General features: G+C 42.0%; 1 protein-coding gene across 5 annotated transcripts in view; it reads left to right on the forward strand.

Annotated features, from left to right (window-relative positions):
• Window positions 1–24,452, forward strand: part of cep104 (centrosomal protein 104) — a 376,777-nt gene that overhangs the window by 2,295 nt on the left and 350,030 nt on the right. For 3 of the 5 annotated variants that reach the window (XM_068017519.1, XM_068017521.1, XM_068017522.1), the window contains exons 3-6: window positions 8,308–8,434; window positions 9,423–9,596; window positions 10,886–11,024; window positions 14,190–14,252. In XM_068017519.1, coding sequence (XP_067873620.1) covers window positions 8,322–8,434; window positions 9,423–9,596; window positions 10,886–11,024; window positions 14,190–14,252 — 489 coding nt within the window. In that variant the 5' untranslated portion in view covers window positions 8,308–8,321. Of the gene's footprint in view, window positions 1–1,140; window positions 1,262–8,307; window positions 8,435–9,422; window positions 9,597–10,885; window positions 11,025–13,504; window positions 13,595–14,189; window positions 14,253–24,452 lie in introns of those variants that run through there. The other 2 variants (XM_068017520.1, XM_068017523.1) reach the window with 2 other exon arrangements.

The raw sequence follows: 24,452 nt of genomic DNA on the forward strand, positions 1-24,452 counted from the left end.
TTCAGCACATGGTGACACTTGGTATTTGCGTACTGGGGTTCTAAGCACCGCTTGATGCAGCTGCAAACAAAGGTGGCCATCAGGATGAGGGCAACGTTGGGTACTTTTTCCCCCCCTTTATCCAGAGGTTTGAAGATTGTGTCCCTGCAGACACGGTCCATTTTCGATCCCCGGATAAAGCGGAAGATGGCTTGGGTGACTGCCATGGCGCAGGAATGTGGTATGGGCCAGACCTGCGCCACCTACAGGAACAACGTGAGCGCCTCGCATCTGATGACCAGGTTCTTACCCGCAATGGAGAGAGAATGCTGCTCCCACATGCTCGGTTTATGTTTCACCATGGCTATACGGTCCTTTCAGTTTTTGGCGCATGCCCTGGCCCCTCCGAACCATATCCCCAGCACCTTCAGGTAGTTTGACCTGATGGTAAAGGGAACAAAGGATCGGTTGGCCCAGTTCACAAAGAACATGGCCTCACTCTTGTCGCGATTTACTTTGGCTCCCGAGGCCAGGTTGAACTGGTCACGGGTGCTCATCAGCCTGCGAACGGACGGCGTATCCAAGCAGAAGATGGCGACGCGTCCATGTATTGGGAGGCTTTGACCTGAGTGCCTCCGTTGCCTGGGATTGTCTCCCCTCTTATGACCCCATCCTTCCTAATGGACACAGCAAAAGATTCGATACAGCAAACAAACAAGACGGGAGAGAGGGCAGCCCTGTCTGACTTCAGATTTGATTGGAAAACTTTCTGATTCCCACCCATTAATTGAGACTGCACTACTGATGTTTGTGTAGAGCAGTTTGATCCAATTGCAGATTCCCTCCCCAAACCCCATTTTGGAAAGCACGTCCATCATGTATGTGTGCGATATCCTGTTAAAAGCCTTCTCCTGGTCCAAGCTGATGAGGCAGGTGTCCATCCCCCATCCCATACATAGGTGATCATATCCCTGAATAGCGTGAGGCTATCAGAGAACTTCTTGCTGGGTATAGTGCAGGTTTGATTGGGGTGGATCACCAACTCCAGAGCAGACTTGACCTGACTGGCGATGACCTTGGACAGTATCTTGTTGTCTACATTGAGCAGTGAGATGGGCCGCCAATTTCTGATTTCCGCCCTCTTCCCCCTTCCGCTTGTAGATGAAGGTGATGATGCCTTTCCTCATGGATTGTGACATGCTGCCGTCCAGAAGCATACTCTCATACACTTGCAGCAGGTCTGGGCCGATCCAGTCCCATAGAGCCGAATACAACTCAACCGGTAAGCCATTGCTTCCAGGGGTTTTACTCGTTTCGAAGGACCTGACTGCCTTTGTCAGCTCGTCCAGAGTTAGCGGTTTGTCCAGACTCTCTTGCATTCTGTCATCTAAGATCTCCGTGATGGATAACAGGAAGGACTGGGAGGCCGTGCTGTCCGTGTGCTTCATGTCGTACAGCCCGGCATAAAAGGATTTGCTAATACTTAGTATGTCAGACTGTGATGACTTTACCGAGCCATCTGCTTCCTTCAGGCTGCTGATCACACAGCTCTCTTGTGTACCTTTTTGGAGGAAGAAATGTGAGCACATCTCATCCCACTCAATGGAGCGATCTCTGGACCGGAAGACAATCTTGGAGGCCTCCACGGCAATGTGCGAGGCCTGCTGGCTCTTCACCTCTTGGAGGTCCTCCTTGACCTCGACCCCCATCGACTGTAGCAGGAGCAGATTCTGAATTCTTTTCTGGAATCAGATTTCCCTCTGTCTCTCTCTCTATACCTCTGAACACCTTTGAGGATGAAGACCCTCTTGATGTTCCCCTTGATCGCTTCCCACCAGTGTGCCGGAGACTCAAAAGAGGGGTTTCACGGTTCTCCAACCTTTGTAATCCCTTTTGAGCTCCTTGATGTTCTCTGGGGTCAGCAGTTTTACGTTCAGCTTCCATGTCCTCCTGCCAACCTGCTGGTTGTCCTGTAAGTGATAGTTGGCCAGCAGGAGGCAGTGGTCGGAGAAGAACACCGGCTTGATGTCAGTGGATCTGACCATGAATGTACGGGACACAAAAAGGAAGTCAGTCCTGGAATGGGCAGACCCGTCCGGTCTTGACCAGGTGTATTTATGCTGTGCTCCATCTGCAGAGTTGCTGAAGATGTTGTACAGCTTGGCATCTTTTACTGTTTCCATCAGGAATCTGGATGTAGCGTCCAGTTTGCTGATGTCACTGCCGGATCGTCCAGCTGCATCGATGATGCAGTTGATGTCGCCAGCTAGGCCAGCGTTTATTGCCCATCCCTAATTGCCCTTGAACTGAGTAGCTTGCTGGCCCATTTCAGAGGGCATTTAAGAGTCAACCACATTCTTGTAACTTTAGGCACACAGCTTACAGCAAACTAATTATTGCTGAAATAGTACTGGTAAGTTGCACTTTAGTCAAATTGAATTTATTTGCCCATTTTTACTATCACCATACTCTAAAGAACAGTACTGAAAATTGGATCATTTTGTCTACAGTTCTGTTGCATAACCTGTGTTGGTTTTCACAACACCTGATTGGTCAGTTTACATTTTGGCAGATAAAATTTTTTAAACTTCATAGACCATCTGGACAGTTATTATGCTGAATGGGATGATATTTAATGTGGCATGAACAAATCTGGTAGTGAGTATTTGCAAGCTTTTGTCATGTCATTTAAGTATTTCTGTCCTGAATATTGTTCACGCAAAATTGTGGCTTGGTCATTGTGCTTTAGAGTTGAAAATGTCAGTTGCTTCCAAAGGACTTTCTTTTGTCATTTGGAAGCTGAGTTTTAACCAATACACAACACTGTTCAGCTAATAACAGATTATATTGGGCATAGAAATGCTATATGTTGCCGTGAATGATAGATACCTCACCTCTTTCATGCCTTTCTTTGTGCAAAGAATTGTCACTAGCTCCACAGTACTATAAACTCCTGTCATTTAGGTTTCCTAAGTAGCAGCCTGTTGCTTTGGGAGAGGGTTTACAAGATGTGATGGAGAGTAGATGGAGTTCAGATACAGATCAACTGAGATCTAATTGAATGGCAGAACAGGCTCAAGGGGCTATATGGCATAATTCTGTTTCTAACTCCTGTTTATATTTAAGGACCTTTTGGTTGCTTCATATTTTTATCCTATTTTGCAATAATTGGCCGCATTTGCTCTTTAGTTTGCAATAATGAGTGTGGGTGCGGGGGTGGGGTGTGTTGGAGGGTAATCTTGATAACAAAGGATGGTTTAAAGACAATAAAGAGAAAGGATCCCACCTTGGAAAATCAAGATGTGCAATACATTTGGATGGAGCTAAGAAAAAACAAGGGGCTGAAAATACTAATCGGAGTAGTTTATAGTAACAGTAACTGAAGTGTCAAGAGGAGCATAAATCATGAAATTAGAGGTGCATGCAACAAGGTTGATAGAGTAATCATGGGGGACTTCACTCTCCATGTATACTGGGCAAACCAAATTAGCAGTAACAGTGTGGAGGATGGGTTCATGGAATACTGTGAAGGTCAGTATGTTGAGGAGCCAACTAGGGAACTGGCTATTTTGGAATCCAGTATTGTGAAATGAAATGGGGTTTATTAATTACTTTGTAAAGAAGACTCTTGGAAAGAGTGATCATAATATGTTATATTGAGTTTGAGAGTGATTTTTAGTTGTGCCTGAAACAAGGGTCTTCAATCTGAACAAAGCAAACTACACAGGTATGAGGGGCAAATTGGCTAGGGTAGATTGAGAAACTAGAATGATAGATATGACAGCAGATAAGCAATGGCAAACATTGAAAGAATTCATAATTTGCAACAAATATACATTCCATTAAAGAATTTAAAAAAACATGGGGAAAGTGGTTAAATCATGGCAAACGAGAACTTAGATAGTATTAGATCAAAGGAAGAGGCTTAAAATCTTGCCAAAAAGAGTAGTAAGCCTGAGGATTGGAAAGACTTTAGGATTCAGCAAAGAACGACCAATAAATATACAGAAAGTAAGAGTATATGAGATTGTAAAAGTTTCTGTAAGTATGCAACAAGGAAGGAGTTACTGAAAGTAAACATTTGACCCTTGCAGGCAGAGGTAGGATGACTTGTAATGGGGAATAAGAAAATGGCTGAAATGTTAAACAAGAAGGAGGCACAAAGAAATTCTGGAAATAGTGGAAAATCAAGTGTCGAGTGAGAATGAGAAAGTCAGTGAAAGTAGTATTAAAAAATTAATGGGACGAAAAGCCGACCTCATGCCAACGTGCTTGGTTGAAAATTTTCTTTAATCCGCTGACCGCAGAACTGAATTTATATATTTTTAAAGAAATTTAAAAAGGAACAGAGAAAAGATGACTTTGCTAGTAGCTTAAGATGGTCACCTAATTTGCAATACTGTATCCTACATTGCAAGGCCTGTGAGGTGGAGATGAAATGGCTGCTCCTCCCAGCAAGAATCAAGACCCAGGAAGTTTAAGGGAACTACCCATTCTTTTTAGCAAGAAAACACTGCTATCATGTTTCAATCGCTGGTTGACTCGTGACAAGCCTCCCCCCTCTCCCACCCCAAAACTATGCTTTTAAGCTGGTGTTTCTCTGCAGCAGCAAGGAGATGTGCAGACTCAAGTGGGGGGTCTCTCTCTCCCTCTCTGTGACTCTCTCTCCCTCTGTGTGTCTCCCTCTCCCTCTGTGTGTCTCCCTCTCCCTCTGTGTGTCTCCCTCTCCCTCTGTGTGTCTCCCTCTCCCTCTGTGTGTCTCCCTCTTCCCCCCCCCCCTCTGTGTGTCTCCCTCTTCCCCCCCCCTCTGTGTCTCTGTGACCAGTTGTGGTCAAACAAGGACAGGGAAAAGAGGGATGCCCTTCGACCCTTCCTCCCCTGACCGTAACACCGACAGATCCTCTAGACCTGATGGCCTACACCCGAGTGTTTTAAAGGAAGTGACTGCAGAGACAGTTGGTTTTGATCTTCTAGAATTCCCTAGATTCTAGAAAGGTCCTGGACAATTGGAAGGTAGCAAATATAATCCCACTATTCAGGAAAGGAGGGAGAGAGAAAACAGGACACTATAGGCGAGATAACCTGACATCAGTGTTACGGAAAATGCTAGAATCTAATATTAGGAACATGGTAACAGGGCACTTAGAAAATTATCAGATTGGGTAGAGTCAGCATGGACTTCTGAAAAGGAAAATGTGTTTGACAAACCTGTTGAGAGTTTTTGAGGTGATAACTATAGCAGGGTCGGTAAGAGGTGGTGGGGGGCCGGTGGTGGTGGCGGAAACTATTGGAAGTAGTGCATTTGGAATTGCAAAAAGCATTTGATCAGGTGCCATACGTGGTTATTACACAAAATGAGGACTCAGGATTGGGGATAATGTATTCGCATGGGTTGAGGATTGGTCAACAAAAAAAAAATAGGATTAACTGGGTCATTTTCGGGTTGTCAGACTATAATTATTGGGGTACTGCAATGATCAGTGCTTAGGCGTCAGCTATTAACAGTCTATATTAATGACCTGAAGTTCGCAGATGACATGAGAATTGGTGGTGTCGTAAATAGTGAGAAGGAAAACCTTAGATTACAGGATGATATAGTTGGGCTGGTAAGATGGGTGGAGCAGTGGCAAATGGAATTTAATCCTGAGAAGTGTGAGATGATGCAGTTTGGGAGGACTAACAAGGCAAGGGAATATACATTGGATGGTAGGACCCTAGGAAGTACAGAGGGACCTTTGTGTACTTGTCCATAGATCACTGAAGGCAGCAGCACAGGTAGATAAGGTGGTTAGGAAGGCATATGGGATACTTTCCTTTATTAGCCGAGGCAAAGAATATAAGAGCAGGGAGGTTATGATGGAGATGTATAAAATGCTAGTTAGGCCACAGCTGGAGTACTGTGTACAGTTCTGGACACCACATTATAGGAAGGATGTGATTGCCCTGGATAGGGTGCAGAGGAGATTCATCAGGATGTTGCCTGGGCTGGAGTTTTTCAGCTGTGTGGAGAGACGGGACAGGCTGGGGTTGTTTTCTGTGCTGTATAACTCTGTGACTTGGATGAGGGGACTGTGGATCATGTGTCCAAGTTTGCTGATGTTACAAAGTTGGGTGGGAAAGTAAGCTGTGAGGAAGATGTGAAGAGGTTGCAAAGGGATAAAGATAGGTTAAGTGAGTGGGCAGGAGCGTGGCAGATGGAATATCATGTGGAGAGATGTGAAGTTATTCATTTTGGTAGGAAAAATAGAAAAGAATATTCTTTAAATGGTGAGAGACTGGGAAGTGCTGGTATTCAGAGGGACCTGGGTGTCCTTGTACAAGAATCAAAGAAAGCTAACTTGCAGGTACAGCAAGTAATATGGAAAGTCAGTGATATGTTGGTCTTCTTTACTCCTATCCTCAAGCTCTTTGTAATTAGGTCTTGCTGCAATTATATAGGGTTTTGGTGAGATCACATCTGGAGTTCTTTGTACAACTTTGGTCTCCTTACCTAAGGAAGGATATACTTGCCTTAGAGGGAGTGCAACAAAGGCTCACTAGATTGAGTCCTGGGATGAGAGGATTGTTCTTTGATGAGAGATTGAGGCGACTAGGTCTATATTCCTTCGAGTTTAGTAAAATGAGAGGTGATCTCATTGAAACATAGAAAATTCTTAAAGGACTTGGCATGGTAGATGCCGGGAGGATGTTTCCCTGGCTGGGGAGTTTTGATCTTGTGGTCAGTGTCAGAGGTCAGGCATTTGTGATTGAATGAGAAATTTCCTCACTCAAAGGGGCGTGAATCTTTGGAATTCTGTCTGAGGGTTGTGGATGCTCAGTTGTCCAGTATATTCAAGACACACTGATTTTCAAGTACTGAAGGAATCAAGGGATATGGGGATAGTGTGGGAAAGTGGAGTTGCGGTAGAAGATTGGCTGTGATCTTACTGAATGGTGGAACAGACTCAAAGGGAGGTATGGCGTACTCCTGTTTTTCGGTTCTTGTGCAGTATGGATTTTATATTGTAATTCATTTTCCAAGTCACCTTGCTCATATCTCCGCTAATACCTCCAAATTAGAAGTTTCTGGATTCAAGCTGTTCATGCTCAATACTGAGGCTATAGTGATGGAGGTGCTGTCCTTCGGATGAAATGTTACATTCCCAGAATTACAGAATTATTACAGCACAGAAGGAGGCCATTCAGCCCATCGTGTCTGCACCGGCTGTCTGAGCAATTCACCTAGTGCCATTCCCCTGCCTTCTCCCTGTAACCCTGTATGTTCTTCCTTTTCAGATAACAATTTAACTCACTTTTGAATATCATGATTGAACCTGCCTCCTCCACATTCTCAGGCAGTGCATTCCAGTTGATAACCACTCGCTGCGTGAAAAATGTTTCTCTTCATGTCACTTTTACTTCTCTTGCCAATTACTTTTTCTTCTTAATTCACTATTAGATTATTGACAACCTTTATATTTATGGCTCCTAGTTCTAGTCTCGCCTGCAAGTGGGAATATTTTCTCTACATCTACCCTATCAAATCCTTTCATGATCTTGGAGGCCTATTATTGAGAATCCTCTGCCTGTTCCCGTGGTTTAGGTGGACATTAAAGATCCCAAGACACTTTCTGAGGGATAGCGGGTGGTGCTGTTGAGGACTTGGCCAACATTTCTCCTTCAATCAGCACCGAAAGCATTACATGGTCTTTCAACTCATTGCTCTTTTTGGAACTTGTACAGAAATTGGCAAACGCTTTTGCCTATGTAACCATGATTACGGCTGGAATTTTACGTTGGGCCAGAGGCCTCACCCATTGGCAAAAAAAGTCAGTGGTGAGCCCGCCTCTGCCGCGTCTGGAAGCCACACCATAATTTTATGTGGCCCAGGCCCTGAATTGGTCTCGGGTGGGACTTCCGCCCTTCTGAGGCAGGAACTCCCACCTACAAGAGCTGCTGGTCAGTCAGCGGGCCAGCAGCTCTTCAGTCCCAGCAGCGCCACCAAGAGTTTGAGGTGGGGGTTTGTCACCTCCACTGCCGCTGAAAAATTGCAGCAGGGGTGTGCAGGCGACAGGAGCGTGTTGCCCACCCACCCCCCCCCCCCCCCCCCCCCCCCCGCCAGCCCCCAGCCCACTCCTGCGGGGAGCATAACATTTCGGCCTACACCCTACACTTCAAAAATAAATTGAGTAAGGCGTTTTGAGAATTTTTTCTCTTGGAGTTGTGATAAGGCATTATGCAAATGGAAGTTTTTCCAATTGGCTTATCAATAATATATGGACATCTGCACAGGGAAAAATCTACAGTGTGATGACTCCTTTTGTTTCATTTATCTGTGACCTTTTGCAGCATAGAACTCCAGAATGCCCCACAAAATTGGATTTGTTGCAATAAGCTCCTCTGGCCATGAAGATGGGTATAATTCAAATGAACTGATGGTGCATGCGCCAACGGTAAACGGTTGGCGATCTCCAAGGTAAGGAAGAGGCTAAAATACTGCTGCTAATATTTCCCAGCAGGATTAAGGTTCAGATATGGTATTGTTTGTCTGCGTGTGCACACTTGTCTTGTTGTCTAGGTTGCTTGTTTTCTTGAGTCTGGTGAATGGCACATAGAAATCAAGGAAGTTGTAAGAAAATAGTTTCCTGGAAAAAAAGTTATATCTTCAATAATAGTTACAATAAACAGTAATCATAATTCCAGAGAAAATTATTGTGTTGAATATTAAAGTATCCTGAGTTCTCAGTATTCCACATGCAAGGTCAAAAATAAACATAACACATGGAATAGCATAAATCTGATCCTCCTATACTAGCTTTTCTTCATTCCACTGCAGGCAATGTTGACTTTTTCTGGAATGAAGTTTTATAAATAGTGCAACATTTAAAATGTCTTGCACAAGTATTGACTGTTAGAGGTGAGCAAGTGCTAGTAGATTACTTGATTTCCTTGTAGCACAGGTGAGCCCAATTCTGTTCCCAGCCAATATTCGTGCTTGCAAGTTCTGTCTCTTTTTTTAGGGGATCAGTAGTTGGAACGCTGGATGTTTTCGTTTTGGCCATGTTTAGGCCAAATGCAGAAACCATACTTTTGCCTTTTTGCAACAGGGATCAAAGATAGACCCTTCCTGTGAGCCATTGTGGGCATTGTCTATGTTTATTTTTAACTGTCATTGATGTTTTCCTTGCTTTATTGAAACAGTACAATATCTTTTTTTAGCAAAAGTCTGTGGATGGCAGAAATTGATGTGCATAATTTAATCTCGGGATTCAGATATCTAACCACTCTTATGGATTTTTATATCTGAATTTCTCTTTTGCCCCCACTCCACTCCCATATAGCCATTGCGTTCAGCAATCTCTAATTAAGCACATTATATTATACTTTACACATTAAAATCTAGCTCAAATTTGTTTCCACTGCATTTGTCTAAACTATTTTTGCCTCTAATTTGGTTTGTTTAGATTCTGCCTGTACCCACAGGAGATTGTTCTGCAGATGGTAGAGCGTTGTCGAATCCGCAAGTTGCAGTTACTTGCACACCAGTACTTGATTTCAACTAAAATTGAATTTTACATCAGCGACAGTCTTCCGGATCACCTTGGGTCCCACGACGTGGACAGATTCCGCAGACTTGGGTATGGGTGAATATGGTCTCTTGTGACAGATTAACAACAGAGCTCGAAGTTGCTGTCATTATAATTGCTGCCACTCAGTCTGATGAAAATGCAAGGTTTGGAAAAAAAACAGAAACTGCAAGGTCCTGAGTGAACCTTTTGAGGACTAGGGCTCAAATGGATAGAGGGAAACTACTTGTGTTTTGATTAAGTTTTTAAGGAAGGATTCTTTCCTGTACATTCAATTATCTTGGGAGAGGGGAAATCTTTTTTCACCCCTCAGCATCACTGCCTTTCTGAGAGCAACAGTGGACCTGGTGAGTGCCTTTAACTCCAGGGCATTTCTGGGAGCAAATTAATAGTTTTATTTTAACCTGTTTTGAAGGGGAGGGGGAAAGAAGAAATTACCTCACCTTGGTTGCTGGACAGTTTTTCAAATGAACATACAAAGTAACATTTTCTTCCAAGAACGTTGGCAAAAAATAGTTGGTGTGCGTATTGGCAGAGAAAGTGCAACATCAGCAAACTGAAAGATATGCCCCACAAGCCTCAACTTTCAGGGTGAGCTAAAGATAATCAGAGGAAGGAATAAAAGTCACGGTATCTTGAAATATTAATGCAAAGTGGTACTTTGGATGTACAATTTGTAAATAGACAAACTAGCATTGTTCATCCCTTTTGGTAAATAAACTTGTGCATGTAGTAGTAACCCCAGACCATTTTAAGTAGAGTAATTGTTTGTCTACAAATATGGTGGGCGTTTCAGTGGTATAAGGGGAAAAAATGGATAGTGATCTCCATCCTTTTATAAACTCTTAACTTGAACTCTGTTGCCTGGATCCTAGCCCTATCATCCTCTCTTTGTGACCTCCATTTCCTCGCATCCTTTAGCATATTGACTTAAAAATCTTGTCCTGTTCAGATCTCACATAGTTTTGCTGAATGCTACTTCTCCAGTGTCCTCCAGCCCTACATCTTGCACCTTGGTCATAGAACCGTGGTCTGTTGAGCATCCCCTGTTACCTCCACGACAACATAGAGTCCACAACCATTTAGCTTTCGCATTTGGAACAGTCGCCCTAAATTTCTCCACCTTGTGATATCCTTCTACACCATCAAAATTCCCCTTGCCCTTTAAAGTTTCCTTCAACCATCTTTCCTAATTTCCCTCCTATTCCTGCTTAGTTCAGGCATCAAACTGAAACTTGAAGTTTTGCTATCTAATTGCTAGTTTTTAAAGAATTTATAAAGTGAATATCTCAAACAATGCTAATGTATATCATATTCTATATAATAATCTGTTCTTACAGGTATGTTTCCCTCTCGGATAATCAAAAAACGGGGTTCAAAGCCCGGGAACTTAAGTCAGTCCATGTTGATGCGATTGGGCAATATCTGAAATTAACATTCCATAAAAACCATGTCAACAGATACAACTTGTACAATCAGGTAAGAGTGTGTTAACTTTATATAGCCCTGTTAATATCTCCAAATAACAAGTGTCTTTAATGTTAGTTGGGGAATTTCTAAAGCAGTTGTTGCAATACCATATTATTACAAAAGGTTCATCTTGTGATTTTCTTTGGGTTCCTAGTTGTGTACTGTTCCATGCCTCCAAGCCGAGTTTCACCATTTAAAGGTTACTCATAATTGGTTGGATAAAAGTAGTTTTATTAAAATGCAGTAAAACAACTTGGTTATTAAATTCAGTTTTTTTGAGACTGCTTGTAGCTGGTTCCTGAAGTGCTGTTTTGATGGAGAATGCTGCTGGTGCAACTTTCTTTGCAGCAGTTACTGATACCAAGATCACTGACTGACTCATCTTTTAAGTCAGTAATTTAATACCCTATTTTGTCAAATTAACTTCTTTGACCTAAAATGAGAATTAACATTCAAACGCTGTTTTCATTCAAAACGCTTGTCTTCTTTAAAAAGAAATCCGTAATTTCCTGCTGTGGTGAACATGCAACAATAACTTAAAAGTTAAAGCAAAATCCCGAGGTGCTTCAAAAAATAAATGTCATGAAAACTAATGCTGACCTAGGAAGGACGAGATTAGGATGGATTATCAAAAGCTAGGGTATCTGAGTTTTGAGCAAGTCTCTTAAAGATGGAGAGGTTTAGGGAGGGAGTTCCAAAGAGTAGGATCAAGACTGTCACCAATGGTGGGGTAAAGGGAAGAGCGTTGGTGGGGAGACAGGTTGAATCAGAAGTGTTTTGGAGGGAAAATTGGAGCTGGAGGGGACTGTCTGGATAGGGTGGGTCAGGGTTATGAAGGGATTTATACGAGCTGGGTGAAAGAGGAGAGCCATTACAGTCAATCCAAGTTTTTTTAAATTTTATTTTATTTATAGATACAGCACTGAAACAGGCGCTTCAGCCCACCGAGTCTGTGCCGACTAGCAACCACCCATTTATACTACCCCTGCAGTAATCCCATATTCCCTACCACCTACCTACACTAGGGGCAATTTACAATGGCCAATTTACCTATCACCTGCAAGTCTCTGGTGGTGGGAGGAAACCGGAGCACCTGGCGAAAACCCACGCAGTCACAGGGAGAACCTGCAAACTCCGCACAGGCAGTACCCAGAATCGAACCCGGGTCCCTGAGCTGTGAGGCTGCGGTGCTAGCCACTGTGCCGTGTGGACGCAGAGGCATGGTTGAGTGAGAGTGCATCGCTGTTCAGTCATGGAGGATGTTGTTCGTGAAGTTTGGTAGGACCATTTTAGTTGTGAACTGCAGAAGGAGTGATTTGAACAGGGTGTTTCAAGAGACGTGGCCACAGAAGTAGATGAAACTGAGTACTGGAGAGGTAAGGGAGGCTGGAGAGGATGGATCGGTCATATGCAGGTTTTTTGAGGAGGGTGTGAGGTAGTTTTAAAGGGAGATGGTCCAATATAGTCGTGTACTTTCCCAATTTAATGAGAGGGCTGTTTAACAAATGTATCTCTGTAATTTTTTTTGTTTCTATTTTTGGTGCTGTTGATGATTATTTAAATGCATTTTATGTGTATTGGTAGTTGTAGATTCAGAAAATGGAGCAATAATGACGTGTTCTACTGTTAAATGTGTACCAATGAGGGTAACAGCTGAAGGTTAACTTCTTGAGGTTCTGATGACAGGTGACAGACATGAAATGTTAATTCTGTTTCTCTCTACACAGATGCTGCCAGAGCTGCTGAGTATTTCCAGCACTTTATGTTCTTATTTAAGGGCTATTTAGATTATTTTTAAGTACCTAGCTAGACCTCGAGTAACCATAATTTGTACCATGCAGTCCAGCTCTTTTTTTATAGTTCTGTTGGCGAGCAAACTGAAACTATTGAAGCTATCAGTGTACCCTAACAGCCCCATAATGTCTGTGTGTATGCATTTTAATGACGTTCAGTAGTAGCTACTGTATTGATCAGTTTCAGTTAAAGGCATGAGTTCCGAAGCTACAGGCATAAAAGCTGTCAACTAGAAGAGATGTATGGTTTGTGAAGCAATGTTTGTACAGTAACCTTGGGTGTGACTAAAGCAAGCAGCAACATTCAAGAACTTGAGAAAATCTAAGACTTAAACGATGCAGTAATAAATAAGAATAAGGATGTTTTAATTATAAAATCTAATAGCTGTACCAGAATCTATTGCAGACTTCAAAAAAAAACTGTCTAGCAGGAGAAATACACTTCCGAATGAGATCAAATTTGCTAATAGAGTACCCTCCACTGTCTCCATCTATTAATTTTTTAAATACTTTTCTTTCCAAAATTACTGTTAAACACAATTCCATTTTATCAATCTAAAATTAATTCTACTAATTTAAACACTTAAAGATTTTATTGCCCAGTGTGCATTCAAGGAGATATCAAGTCTCAAATCTAAATTGAGATTTTCTTTTTTAGAATTTTTCTAACTCCCAAATTTCTCCCCTCTTATTAAGATATTGATGTTTACTGGGGCGGTCTCAAGGGACCAGGGAGCTCACCTATACCTCACCCAAGTGAACTTCGTCTATTTGTGAGCCGAAATGGTGAGTCCAGGATAGGGGATCCTTTTTTTTTTTACCTGATCAGGCCTAATGAGTGTTGACCTCAGTTCTGGTCCCCAAACTCTTGCCTTGCTGAAATCAACTAACTCCACACAGAATGGGAATCAAGCCTATGAGGTATACTTTAAGAAGCTTGGCATATTCTGCTTGGAGATGAGCTAACTTTGCCACAGAGATTATTTCTTTTACAGGAATATTGGCTTAATATTTGAAGCAGAGGCAGATGGGGAGACAGAGCTATGGGGAGAGAGCAGGGCAGTGGGAATAGTTTTGGATTGCTCTAGCAAAGAGCTGGCACAAACATGATGGTCAGCATGGCACGAATGGCACTCTGCTGTGCTGTGAATTTTTAGGAATCTGTCGAAAAACCAGCATCCAGCCTGGGTTCCAAACAGAACATGTCTGTAAAATATTTTGACCTTTCCTGAAGAGTCGAATGTTGGCAGGCTGAAAAAGTATGATCAGGGGTACCTTTTGCCTTACAGCCCATTAAATGGACACTTGTAATTGCTGGAATCCATCTGTGAAGTCAAAGGGATAATTTATATATTTTGAATCTGTGTATGTTTAATTTTAGGTTGCCCTGGTAGCTGTAAATATCCTTGGAGATCCAGTAGAGTACAGTGAGACAAGTACAACTGTAAGTAGAAATAGATTAAATCTATAATCTATCTGGTCTTGTGATTAGCACACTTATGTCACATTGCAGAGCATTGTATGTCATTGAAGATACAAAAAAAATCATCTTTTTTGAAGAGAAGGCCAGTCATTTCAAGCCAGGTCCTTTTTAACCTGGGGGTTTGGTTGCCCTATTACAGAAAGATTCAGAATGATTGGAGGAAGCCAATAGTAATCACACAAGTTGACTCTTGAACTTAAGAGGGCTGTGTTATGAGGAAGGATTGTTTACAATGGGACTTTGGCAAAGAGAAGGAGGGGGTAGCACATGATTTGAGGTCTTTTAATTTATATTGGTACGGATAATTTGAACCCAGGAAAGTTCTGAGGAATTTAAAAACTAAGACATAGTTTACAGTTAAAGGTGGCAAAACAAAGTAGGAAATTGAGGCACCTTGAATTTAGTGATGACAGGATGATGGAACCGAATATGCTCGAGGTTGGTGGTGTAACAAATAGCCATTCTGGCTTTTGATGAAGTTTTGGATTAATTGTATTGGGAAATGAGATACAGAGCTGTTAGTTCTAGAAGTACATTAAGGAAGTTCATGGAAGGTTTAGTGCGGTCGGCTAGATGGACCAATAGTCATCTCCTACTCGAAACATTCTACCGTGTCATGAAATAAAAAGAGAAAATGCTGGAACACTCAGCAGGTCAAGCAACATCTATGGAGATACAAGCACAGTTAATGTTTCACCTTTCATCAGAACTGGAAGATGTTGGAGACAAACAAGCTTTGAAAAACAAAAAAATTCAGGGGCAGGGAAAGAACAAAAGGGAAAGGCCTGTGATGGGTTGGAGGGTAGGAGCGTTTGCAATGCATAGGGATGATGCTGAAAGGCAGAAGGTGATAATGAGACGATTATAGAAACAAACAATGGATACAGAGGAGATGTAAATGTTAAAGCAGAATGGAGTGAAGAGCAAACTGGAGAGGATTGCATCTCTGGAATGTGCCAGAGTAAGGTGGGTAGACTCCAGGGCTGTTACCACCCTGCCAAATGTGTACTGATGGGGGAAACCCAACCTCTAGCATCAGTCCACACCTTTCTTGCTCCCAGTGGCTCTGGGTGACATCTTCCGTTGCCATAACCTGGTGTCTGAGTGAAAATGGGTTAAGATCTAAAGTTGTTAAACTCTGTAAAATGCTTGATAGAAAGATGAGGTACTGTTCTTTGAGTTTCATTGGAACAATATGGGAAGCTTAGGGTCATGTTTGTAGACTTGAATGGAGATGTTCAGCAAAGCAATCGCCCAATCTACATTTTGTCTGTAGAGTGTCAAGGAGAACACATTGGAAGTGTGTTATGAAACTCCGCAAGGGCAGATTACCAAAAGTACAGTATCTGGATACACTTAATATAAACTATTGTGGAACCATTGAGAGGAAGAGAATTACTTTTATAAAACTACAGGCTGCGTATCTGAATGCACGTAGCATTTGAAAGAAAACAGGTGAATTGATAGTGCAAATAGAAATAAATAATTACGATCTCATAGCCATTACAGAGACATGGCTGCAGGATGACATAGATTGGGACCTGAATATTGAAGGGTACATGACATTTAGGAAGGACAGGAGGCTAGGAAAAGGTGGAGGGGTGGCTCTATTAATTACTGATGGTATTAGCACAGTAGACAGGGATGACCTAAGTTCATGAAACCAGAATGTAGAAACTGTTTGGATCGAGATGGGAAATGATAAAGGCAAGAAGTCACTTGTGGGAATGGTGTACAGGCTCCCTAACAGTAACCACACGGTTGGACGGGGTATACGGGAAGAATGTTTTCAGGATAGTTTCTTCGAACAGCATGTTCTGTAGCCAACCAGAGAGCAGGCTATACTAGACCTGGTATTGTGCAACGAGATAGGATTAATTAATGACCTCATAGTGAAGGTGCCCCTAAGCAGCAGTGATCATAATATGATAGAATTTTACATTCAGTTTGAGGGAGAGAAGAGTGGGTCTAAGATGAGTATTTTAAACAGAAATAAGGGCAGTTATGAGGGCATGAAAGCAGAGCTAGCTAAAGTGAACTGGCAAATCAGGGTGGGGGATAGGTCAGCAGAGATGCAGTGGCAGACATATAAGGGGATTTTTTAGAATACACAGAATAGATACATTTCAACGAGAAAGAAAAATTCCAAAGGGAGGACCACCATCCATGGTTAACTAAAAAAGTTAAAGATCTAATCAAAGTTAAAGAAAAAGCATATAATTTTGCAAAGATGAGTGGCAGAAGATTGGACAGAATATTAAAAAAGCAAAGAATGAGTAAAGGATTGATGAGGGAAAAGTTAGAGTATGAGAGAAAGCTAGCTAGAAATATGAAAACAGATAGTAAGAATTTCTATAGATATTTTTAAAAAAAGTTAGTGAGCGTTGGTCCTATAGAAAATGAATCTGGGGAATTAATAAGGGAAAATAAGGAGATGGCAGATGAATTGAACAGGTATTTTGCATTGGTCTTCACTATTGAGGATACAAGTAACATCCCAAAAATAGCTGTAAATCAGGAAATGGAAGGGAGAGAGGAACTCGAGAAAATTGCAATCACCAGGGAAGTGGTATTGAGCAAATTGTTGGAGCTGCGGGCCAACAAGTCCCCAGGTCCTGATGGACTTCATCCTAGGGTCCTAAAAGGAGTGGCTAGCGCGATAGTTGATGGGTTGGTTTTAATTTTCCAAAATTCCCTCGTTTCAGCGAAGGTTCTATTGGATTGGAAGATAGCGAATATAAATCCTATATTCAAAAAGGGAGGGAGACAGAAAGCAGGAAACTGCAGGCCAGTTAACTTAACATCTGTCATAGGGAAAATGTTAGAAACTATTATTAAAGACTTTATAGCAGGGCATTTAGAAAATTTCAAGGTAATCGGGCAGAGTCAACATGGTTTTGTGAAAGGGAAATCATGTTTAACCAATTTATTGGAGTTCTTTGAGGAAGTTACATGTGCTGTGGATAAAGGGGAACTATTGGATGTACTGCACTTAGATTTCCAGAAGGCATTTGATAAAGTGCCACATCAAAGGTTATTGCAGAAAATAAAAGCTCATGGCGTAGGAGGTAACATATTGGCATGGATAGTAGATTGGCTAACTAACAGGAAACCAGGCATAAATGGGTCCTTTTCTGGTTGGCAAGATGTAATGAGCGGTGTGCCACAGGGATCTGTGCTGGGCCTCAACTTTTTACAGTTTATATAAATGACTTGGGTGAAGGGACCAAAGGTATGGTTGCTAAATTTGCTGATGACACAAAGATAGGTAGGAAAGTAACTTGTGAAGAGAACATAAGGGGGCTACAAAGGGATATAGAAAGGTTAGGTGAGTAGGCAAAGATCTGGCAAATGGAGTATCGTGGGAAAATATGAAATGGTCCGTTTCGACAGGAAGAATAAAAAAAAACATATTATCTAAATGGTGAGATATTGCAGAGCTCTGAGATGCAGAGGGATCTGGGTGACCTTTTGCAATTCATGCACTAGGTTAGTATGCAGGTTCAGCAAGTATTTGGGAAAGCTTATAGAATGTTATCGTTTATTGCGAGGGGAATTGGTTACAAAATTAGGGAGGTTATGCTTCCGTTATATGGAGCATTGATGAGAACACATCTGGAGTACTGTGTACAGTATTGGGTCTCCTTATTTAAGGAAGGATGTAAATGCATGGGAAGCAGTTCAGAAGTTTACTAGACTAATATCTGGAATGGACAGGTTATCATTTGAGGAAAGGTTGGACAGGTTAGGCATGTATCCGCTGGAGTTTAGTAGAGTAAGAGGCGACTTGATTGAAACGCAAGATCCTGAGGGGTCTTGACAGGGTGGATGTGGAAAGAATATTTCCTCTAGTGGGAAAATCTAGAACTGGGGTTCCCTATTGAAAAATAAGGGGTCCACCCATTTAAGACAGAGATGAAATTTTTTCTCTGAGGGTCATGTTTTTGGAACTCTCTTCCTTAAAAGGCAGTGGAAGCATAGTCTTTTAAATATTTTTAAGGCAGAGGTACATAGATTCTTAATAAGCAACGAGGTGAAAGGTTATCGGGGATAGGCAGAAATGTGGAGTTGAAGCTACAATCAGATCAGACATGATATTGAATGGTGGAGCAGGCTCAAGGGGCCTAATCCTGCTCCTAATTCGTATGTTCGTATGTAAGCCTGTCACAGGCATAGTTAATGGCTTGAATGGCCTGTTTACCTCAAGGAGATTGTCGTATCTTGTATTTGAAGAAGGCTGTTTGCAGGCTATTAAACCCATAACTGCACTCTTGAATGATTTATCCCCCACCATCTTTATTGTTCTTTTGTAAGAAGAGATTTGTTTTATCATTCAATTTCTAGTTTTGATGAAGGATCCACACCTGAAACATTTATTTCTTTTTGATTGCTGAGGGCACTACATCTCCAGTACCTGGTTTTTATTTGGTTTCCAACATTTGCAGATTTTTTAAAACCTTGTACCATTTAATGCCTTTCATTTAATATACAGTATTAATATTGGGCAGGACAGGGTCTATTTGGTTCGAGTTGATAAATAATAGAATACACCCAGTAATGTAATGGTACCTCTATCAGCCACCAACTAGTGGGAACGATATAAAGGAGAATATTTGTAGGGAACTTATGCAGAGGTGCAAAAACAATAGTATATAGGTAATGGGGGACTTTAATTATCCTACTGTACACTGAGATAATAGCGTTAAGGGCAGAGAGGGGGAAGAGTTTTTGAGGTGTGTTCTTGAATTTTCTTAATCAGTATGTTTCCAGCCCAACGAGGAAAGAGACATTGCTGGGTGTGGAGAATGAGGTGGGTAAAGTGATCAAGTGTCAGTCGGGGAATATTTAGGGAACAATGATCATAGCTAATCAAGCCTTATGATATGGTGGAAAAGGTCAAGGAGCAATCTAGAGTAAAAATACTTTACTGGAGGAGGAATGTGAGAACAGATCTGGTACAGGTAAATTGGAATGAAAGATTGTCTGGCAAAACAAAGGGCGGCGCAGTGGTTAGCACCGCAGCCTCACAGCTCCAGTGACCCGGGTTCAATTCTGGGTACTGCCTGTGTGGAGTTTGCAAGTTCTCCCTGTGTCTGTGTGGGTTTCCTCCGGGTGCTCCGGTTTCCTCCCACATGCCAAAGACTTGCTGGTTGATGGGGCAATTTATAATGGCCAATTAACCTTAGTATAGGTAGGTGGTAGGGAAATATAGGAACAGGTGGGGATGTGGTAGGAATATGGAATTAGTGTAGGATTAGTATAAATGGGTGGTTGATGGTCAGCACAGACTCGGTGTGCCGAAGGGCCTGTTTCAGTGCTGTATCACTAAACTAAACTAAAACTGCAATGGAACAATTGCTGCCTTTCAAGCGAAGATGGTTCAGATATAGTTGAGGTATGTTTCCACAAGGGGGAAAGTTGGTGCAACCAAAACCAGAGCTCCGTGAATGGTGAAAGAGATGGAGAGTAAGATGAAGCAGAAAAAGGGTATGTATGACAGATGTCAAGTTGATAATGCAACTGAAAACCAGGCTGAATATAGAAATTTCAGATGGGAAGTGGAAAAGGGAATCAGAGGCATAGAAACAGTATGAGAAGAGACTGGCAGCTACCATAAAGGGGAATCCTATAGTCTTCTATAGGATAGAGGAGTCTTCTATAGGCATATAAATTAAAAGGGTAGTAAGAGGAGGATGTGGCTGATTTAGGGACTAAATAAGGGAGCTACACTTGGAGGCAGAGGGCATGGCTGTGGTATTAAATGAGTACTTTGTATTTGACTTTACCAAGAAAGATGATGCTGCCCAAGTCATAGTGCAAGAGGAGGTAATTGAGATACTGGATGGTCGAAAAATTAATCAAGAGGAGGTGTTAGGCTGTACTTAAAGTTGATAAGTCACCAGGACTGGATGGGATGCACCCAAGGATACTGAGTGAAGTAAGAGAGGAAATTGTGGAGGCACTGGCCATAATCTTCCACTCCTCCTTAGATATAGGGGTGGCGCCAGAGGACTTGAGAATTGCAAATATTGCACCCTTGTTCAAAAAATGATGTAAGGATAAACCCACCAACTACAGGCCAGTCCGTTTAACCTTGGTGATGGGAAAGCTTTTAGAAATGATAATCTGGGACAAAATTACCAGTCACTTGGACAAATGTGGATTAATTAAGGAAAGCCAGCACGGATTTGTTAAGAGCAAATCATGTTTAACTAACTTGATGGAGTTTTTTGATGAGAGTAATGTGGTTGATATGGTGGAAATGGATTTTTAAAAGGTGTTTGATAAAATGCCACATAACAGGCTTGTTAACATATTTGAAGCCCATGAAATAAAAGGGACAGTGCCAGCATTGATACGAAGTGGCTGAGTGACAGGAAACCATAGTGGTGAATGGTTGTGTTTCGGACTGGAGGAATTTGGAAGTCCCCGGGGTCGATACTGGGATCACTTGGGTATACAAGGCAGAATTTCAAAATTTGCAGATGACACAAAACTTATAAGTACTGGGAACTGTGAGGAGGATAGTGATAGACTTCAAAGGACATAAACTGGCTGATGGAATGGGCAGACACGTGGCAGATGAAATTTAATGCAAAGAAGTGTGAAGTGATAGATTTTGGTAGGGAGACTGAGGAGAGGCCTGGGGTATATGTGCACAAATCGTTGAAGATGCCAGGGCTCGTTGAGAAAGTAGTTAAAATGGCATTCGGGATCTTGAGCTTTATAAATTGTCATAGAGTACCTTTTATAAAACTCTGGTTCTGCCTCAAATGGAGTATTGCGTCCAATTCTGGGTACCACACTTTAGGAAAGATGTAAAGGTTTTAGAGAGGTGCAGAAAAGATTCATGTGAATGGTTTCAGGATGAGGTACTTCAGTTATGTCGATAGATTGGAGAAGCTTGAGAAGAAGTTTGATAGAGGTGTTCAAAATCATGAGTGATCAATACAGAGTAGATAAAGAGAAACTGTTCCCATTGGTGGAAGAGTCCAGAACCTGAAGACGCTGATTATAAGGTGAATGACAAAAGAACCAACAGCGACATGGGGAAAATGTTTTTTACACAGCGAGTGGCCAGGATCTGCAATGCACTATTTGAGAGTGTGTTGGAGGCAGATTCAATTGTAGCTCTCAAAAGAGAATTGGATAAGTACCTGAAGAGAGAAGAATTTCGAAGCTGTGGGGAATGGGTGGGGAAGTTGGGCTAGCTGAGTTGCTCTTTCAGAGAGCTGGCACTGACATGATGTAACAAATGGCCTCTTTCTGTGCTGTAAACATTCTGTGATTATTATTAAAGATAGTTGAACATTAGCACTTCTCAGAAGAAAATGAGTCTCCAAATCCATGTTACTTAATTAAGCTTTATTGTTTATAAAAAGCTCCTTTGCTGACAAAATGTCAATTTGATTTTGCAGTGGATCCTGTTATCTGTAATACAATCCATTACCAGCAGGTGGCCTCAGAAGACAGTTAATCCTATTTGATAGGCATCATGTGACTGCAGTTTCCTATATTGGCCAACTAGAATTGAGAACAGATGACTTACATGATATGGTTGCTTCATGTATTATTTCCTCCTTGATGAATTTTCTTTTACTTTGTTCAAGGAAAATTGTGCTCAGTGCCCAATAGTCTGCTTTTACAACACAATGTCAAGCTGTATGCTGATCACACCTAGCTCTACCTCATCATCACCTCTCTCGACCCCTTCACCATCTCTAACTTGTCAGACTACTTGTCTGATATCCAGCACTGAAATGATTGAAAATATCCTCCATCTAAATATTAAGAAGACCGAAGTTGTTGTCTTCGAGCCTCGCCACAAACTCCATTCCCTAGCCACCATCTCCATTCCTCTCCCTGGCAACTGTCTGTCCAAATCAAACTGCTTGCAACCTTTGGTGTTATATTTGACCCTGAGATGAGCTTCTGACTGTGACATCACTGAGACCTCAGAGTTCCACCTCTGTAACATTGCCCGACTCCATCCCTACTTCGCTCATTCATGCCTTTATTGCCTCTGGACTCGACGATCCGAACACACTCCTGGCTGACCTCTCATCTTCCACCCTTCTAAAACTTGAGCTCATCCAATTCTCTGCTGCCTGTATCCTAACTTGCACCAAGTTGCGTTCAACCATCATTCCTGTGTTTGCTGTCCTCCAGCAGCACCTCAATTTTAAAATTCTCATCCTTGGTTTTAAATCTCTCCATAGACTCGCCCTTCCCTATCTCTAATCTTCTTCAGCTTTACAATTGTCTGAGATCCTTTCATTTTCCCAATCCTTGCCTCTTGGTCATCCTGATATCGCATTATGTGGCTCGGCGTCAAATTTTGTTAAATGATCTGGTGAAGCACTGTGGGGTGTTTTACTACAGTGAAGGTGCAATGTAAATGCAAGTTGTTGTTTTCAGGCTGTTCAGAAAAACGTACATAAAATGTGTTAAATTTTCCTCTAGCAATCATAGACTCAGTGCAGTATGTCTGTTGTGCATTGTTTTTCAGAACAGTGATTATTGACAACGCAGCCGGCAGCTGACGTCATCAGACTGCGCCAATCTGCGCAGATTGGCTCCTACTCTCTGCACTTGCGCTGCGTTCTGCGTTGTCAGGACTGGTTGGCGCATGCGCAGATGGCGTCATCGCATAACGCGCGGGGGTGGGGGAGAGCGGGGGGAGCACGGCCGAAGACCTTTGTGGCGGCATCTGCGCTCTCCTCCTCCCCCACACCCGCTTGCTCCCTCCCTCTGGCCATTGTATGCTGCCATGTATTTAGGTTGTCTTTGTGTGATTATTTGAGCAGCGCCATCTTTAGTCCTGGCAGCTGCCCGACGTCGCAGACTGTGATGTTTTAGTGGCACAGGCTGTATTTGTGCATGTTATGCCACTGCAGCACCACCTAGTGGTTGCGTTGTCAGCAAATGCAGCCTCTTCCTAAAGTCAGCACTCAGGATATAAAAGTGCATTTTATAGAATGATAGGAATATTGATCGAGGATACCATTCAGTTCATCATGCTTGTGCTGGCTTTAGCTCCTTCATTGGAGCAATCTATGCTAATTGAATTTCCCTATTATTTACATGATTTAACACTCTTCCCATAACAGTAATTATTTAAACAGTAATTTTTAAAATATTTTATTTCGAAAGCTAACATAATTGCAATTGGTAAACCTTTTCCAACAGTGGAGGTGTTTGTAATGCTCACTGAGAGTATTCTTGTTCTTGGTAATAATCTACTGCCTATCCTCCTGTTCTTGTTTGAAAACAGACTGGGATATTTGCTTTGCTGGAATGTGCACCAGTTATATGGGCCTGTTGATGCTGACTTGTGCTGTTTTTTGCTCTACCTTGCCCTGGTCCTAAGCATTGCTACTTGTTTGCAATTTTATGAATATATTAATGATGGTGTGCTAGTGTAATATTTGATCCATGCGGTATTTACCTTTATGACTTCTTAACACACTAAACTGGAAAAGTGATGGAAGTAGACAACAGGTCTTTCAGCACTGAAAGGTAACTTGTTTTAAAAGGACAGCCTCTCATTATAAATGGCACCTGGCCCAGTTTCAGTTACTATACTGCATTAAAAAGTGCACAATTGTAGCCAAATGTAATTAGTTTCTCTAATCTATATATTTGTTACATATATATACAAGTAGATTAGTGTGGAAATGTAGAAAGGCAGTTCCTGCAGTTTGCAGCTTTGTATTCTGGTGAAATAAAAGAGCACACATCTCCTGACTGTTGTTGTGTCAGTGCTCCATCATATCGACCAACAAGGTCACAGATTTGATCCCTGTGTTGTGCTAAGTTAGCTAGTCTCAGCCAAGGTGGTTGTGGAATACTGTAAGTAGTCTGTGTTTTGTATTAGGGTGAAACCGATGAGGGGAGGGGAGGGGGGGGGGGTGGATGAAATCAGCCTGGGCTCCCAAGCCTGAGTGCTATCCAGTAAAGTGCATCTGTGTAAATGTTGATTGTGATGCCACCTGTGGTCACACATATGGATCTATACTCTTGCTAAGCAACCCACTCAGCATGATTGGAAAATGATTTTTTTTCATTGTAGTGCATTGCAGTTTGCTTTTTATCCTACCACTGAACCATGTATCATTAAAATGGAATTTTTATCCATGTCTATTTTGTTGTGCATTTTAA

Source organism: Heterodontus francisci, chromosome 37, assembly GCF_036365525.1.
Source record: "Heterodontus francisci isolate sHetFra1 chromosome 37, sHetFra1.hap1, whole genome shotgun sequence".
Taxonomy (NCBI): domain Eukaryota; kingdom Metazoa; phylum Chordata; class Chondrichthyes; order Heterodontiformes; family Heterodontidae; genus Heterodontus; species Heterodontus francisci.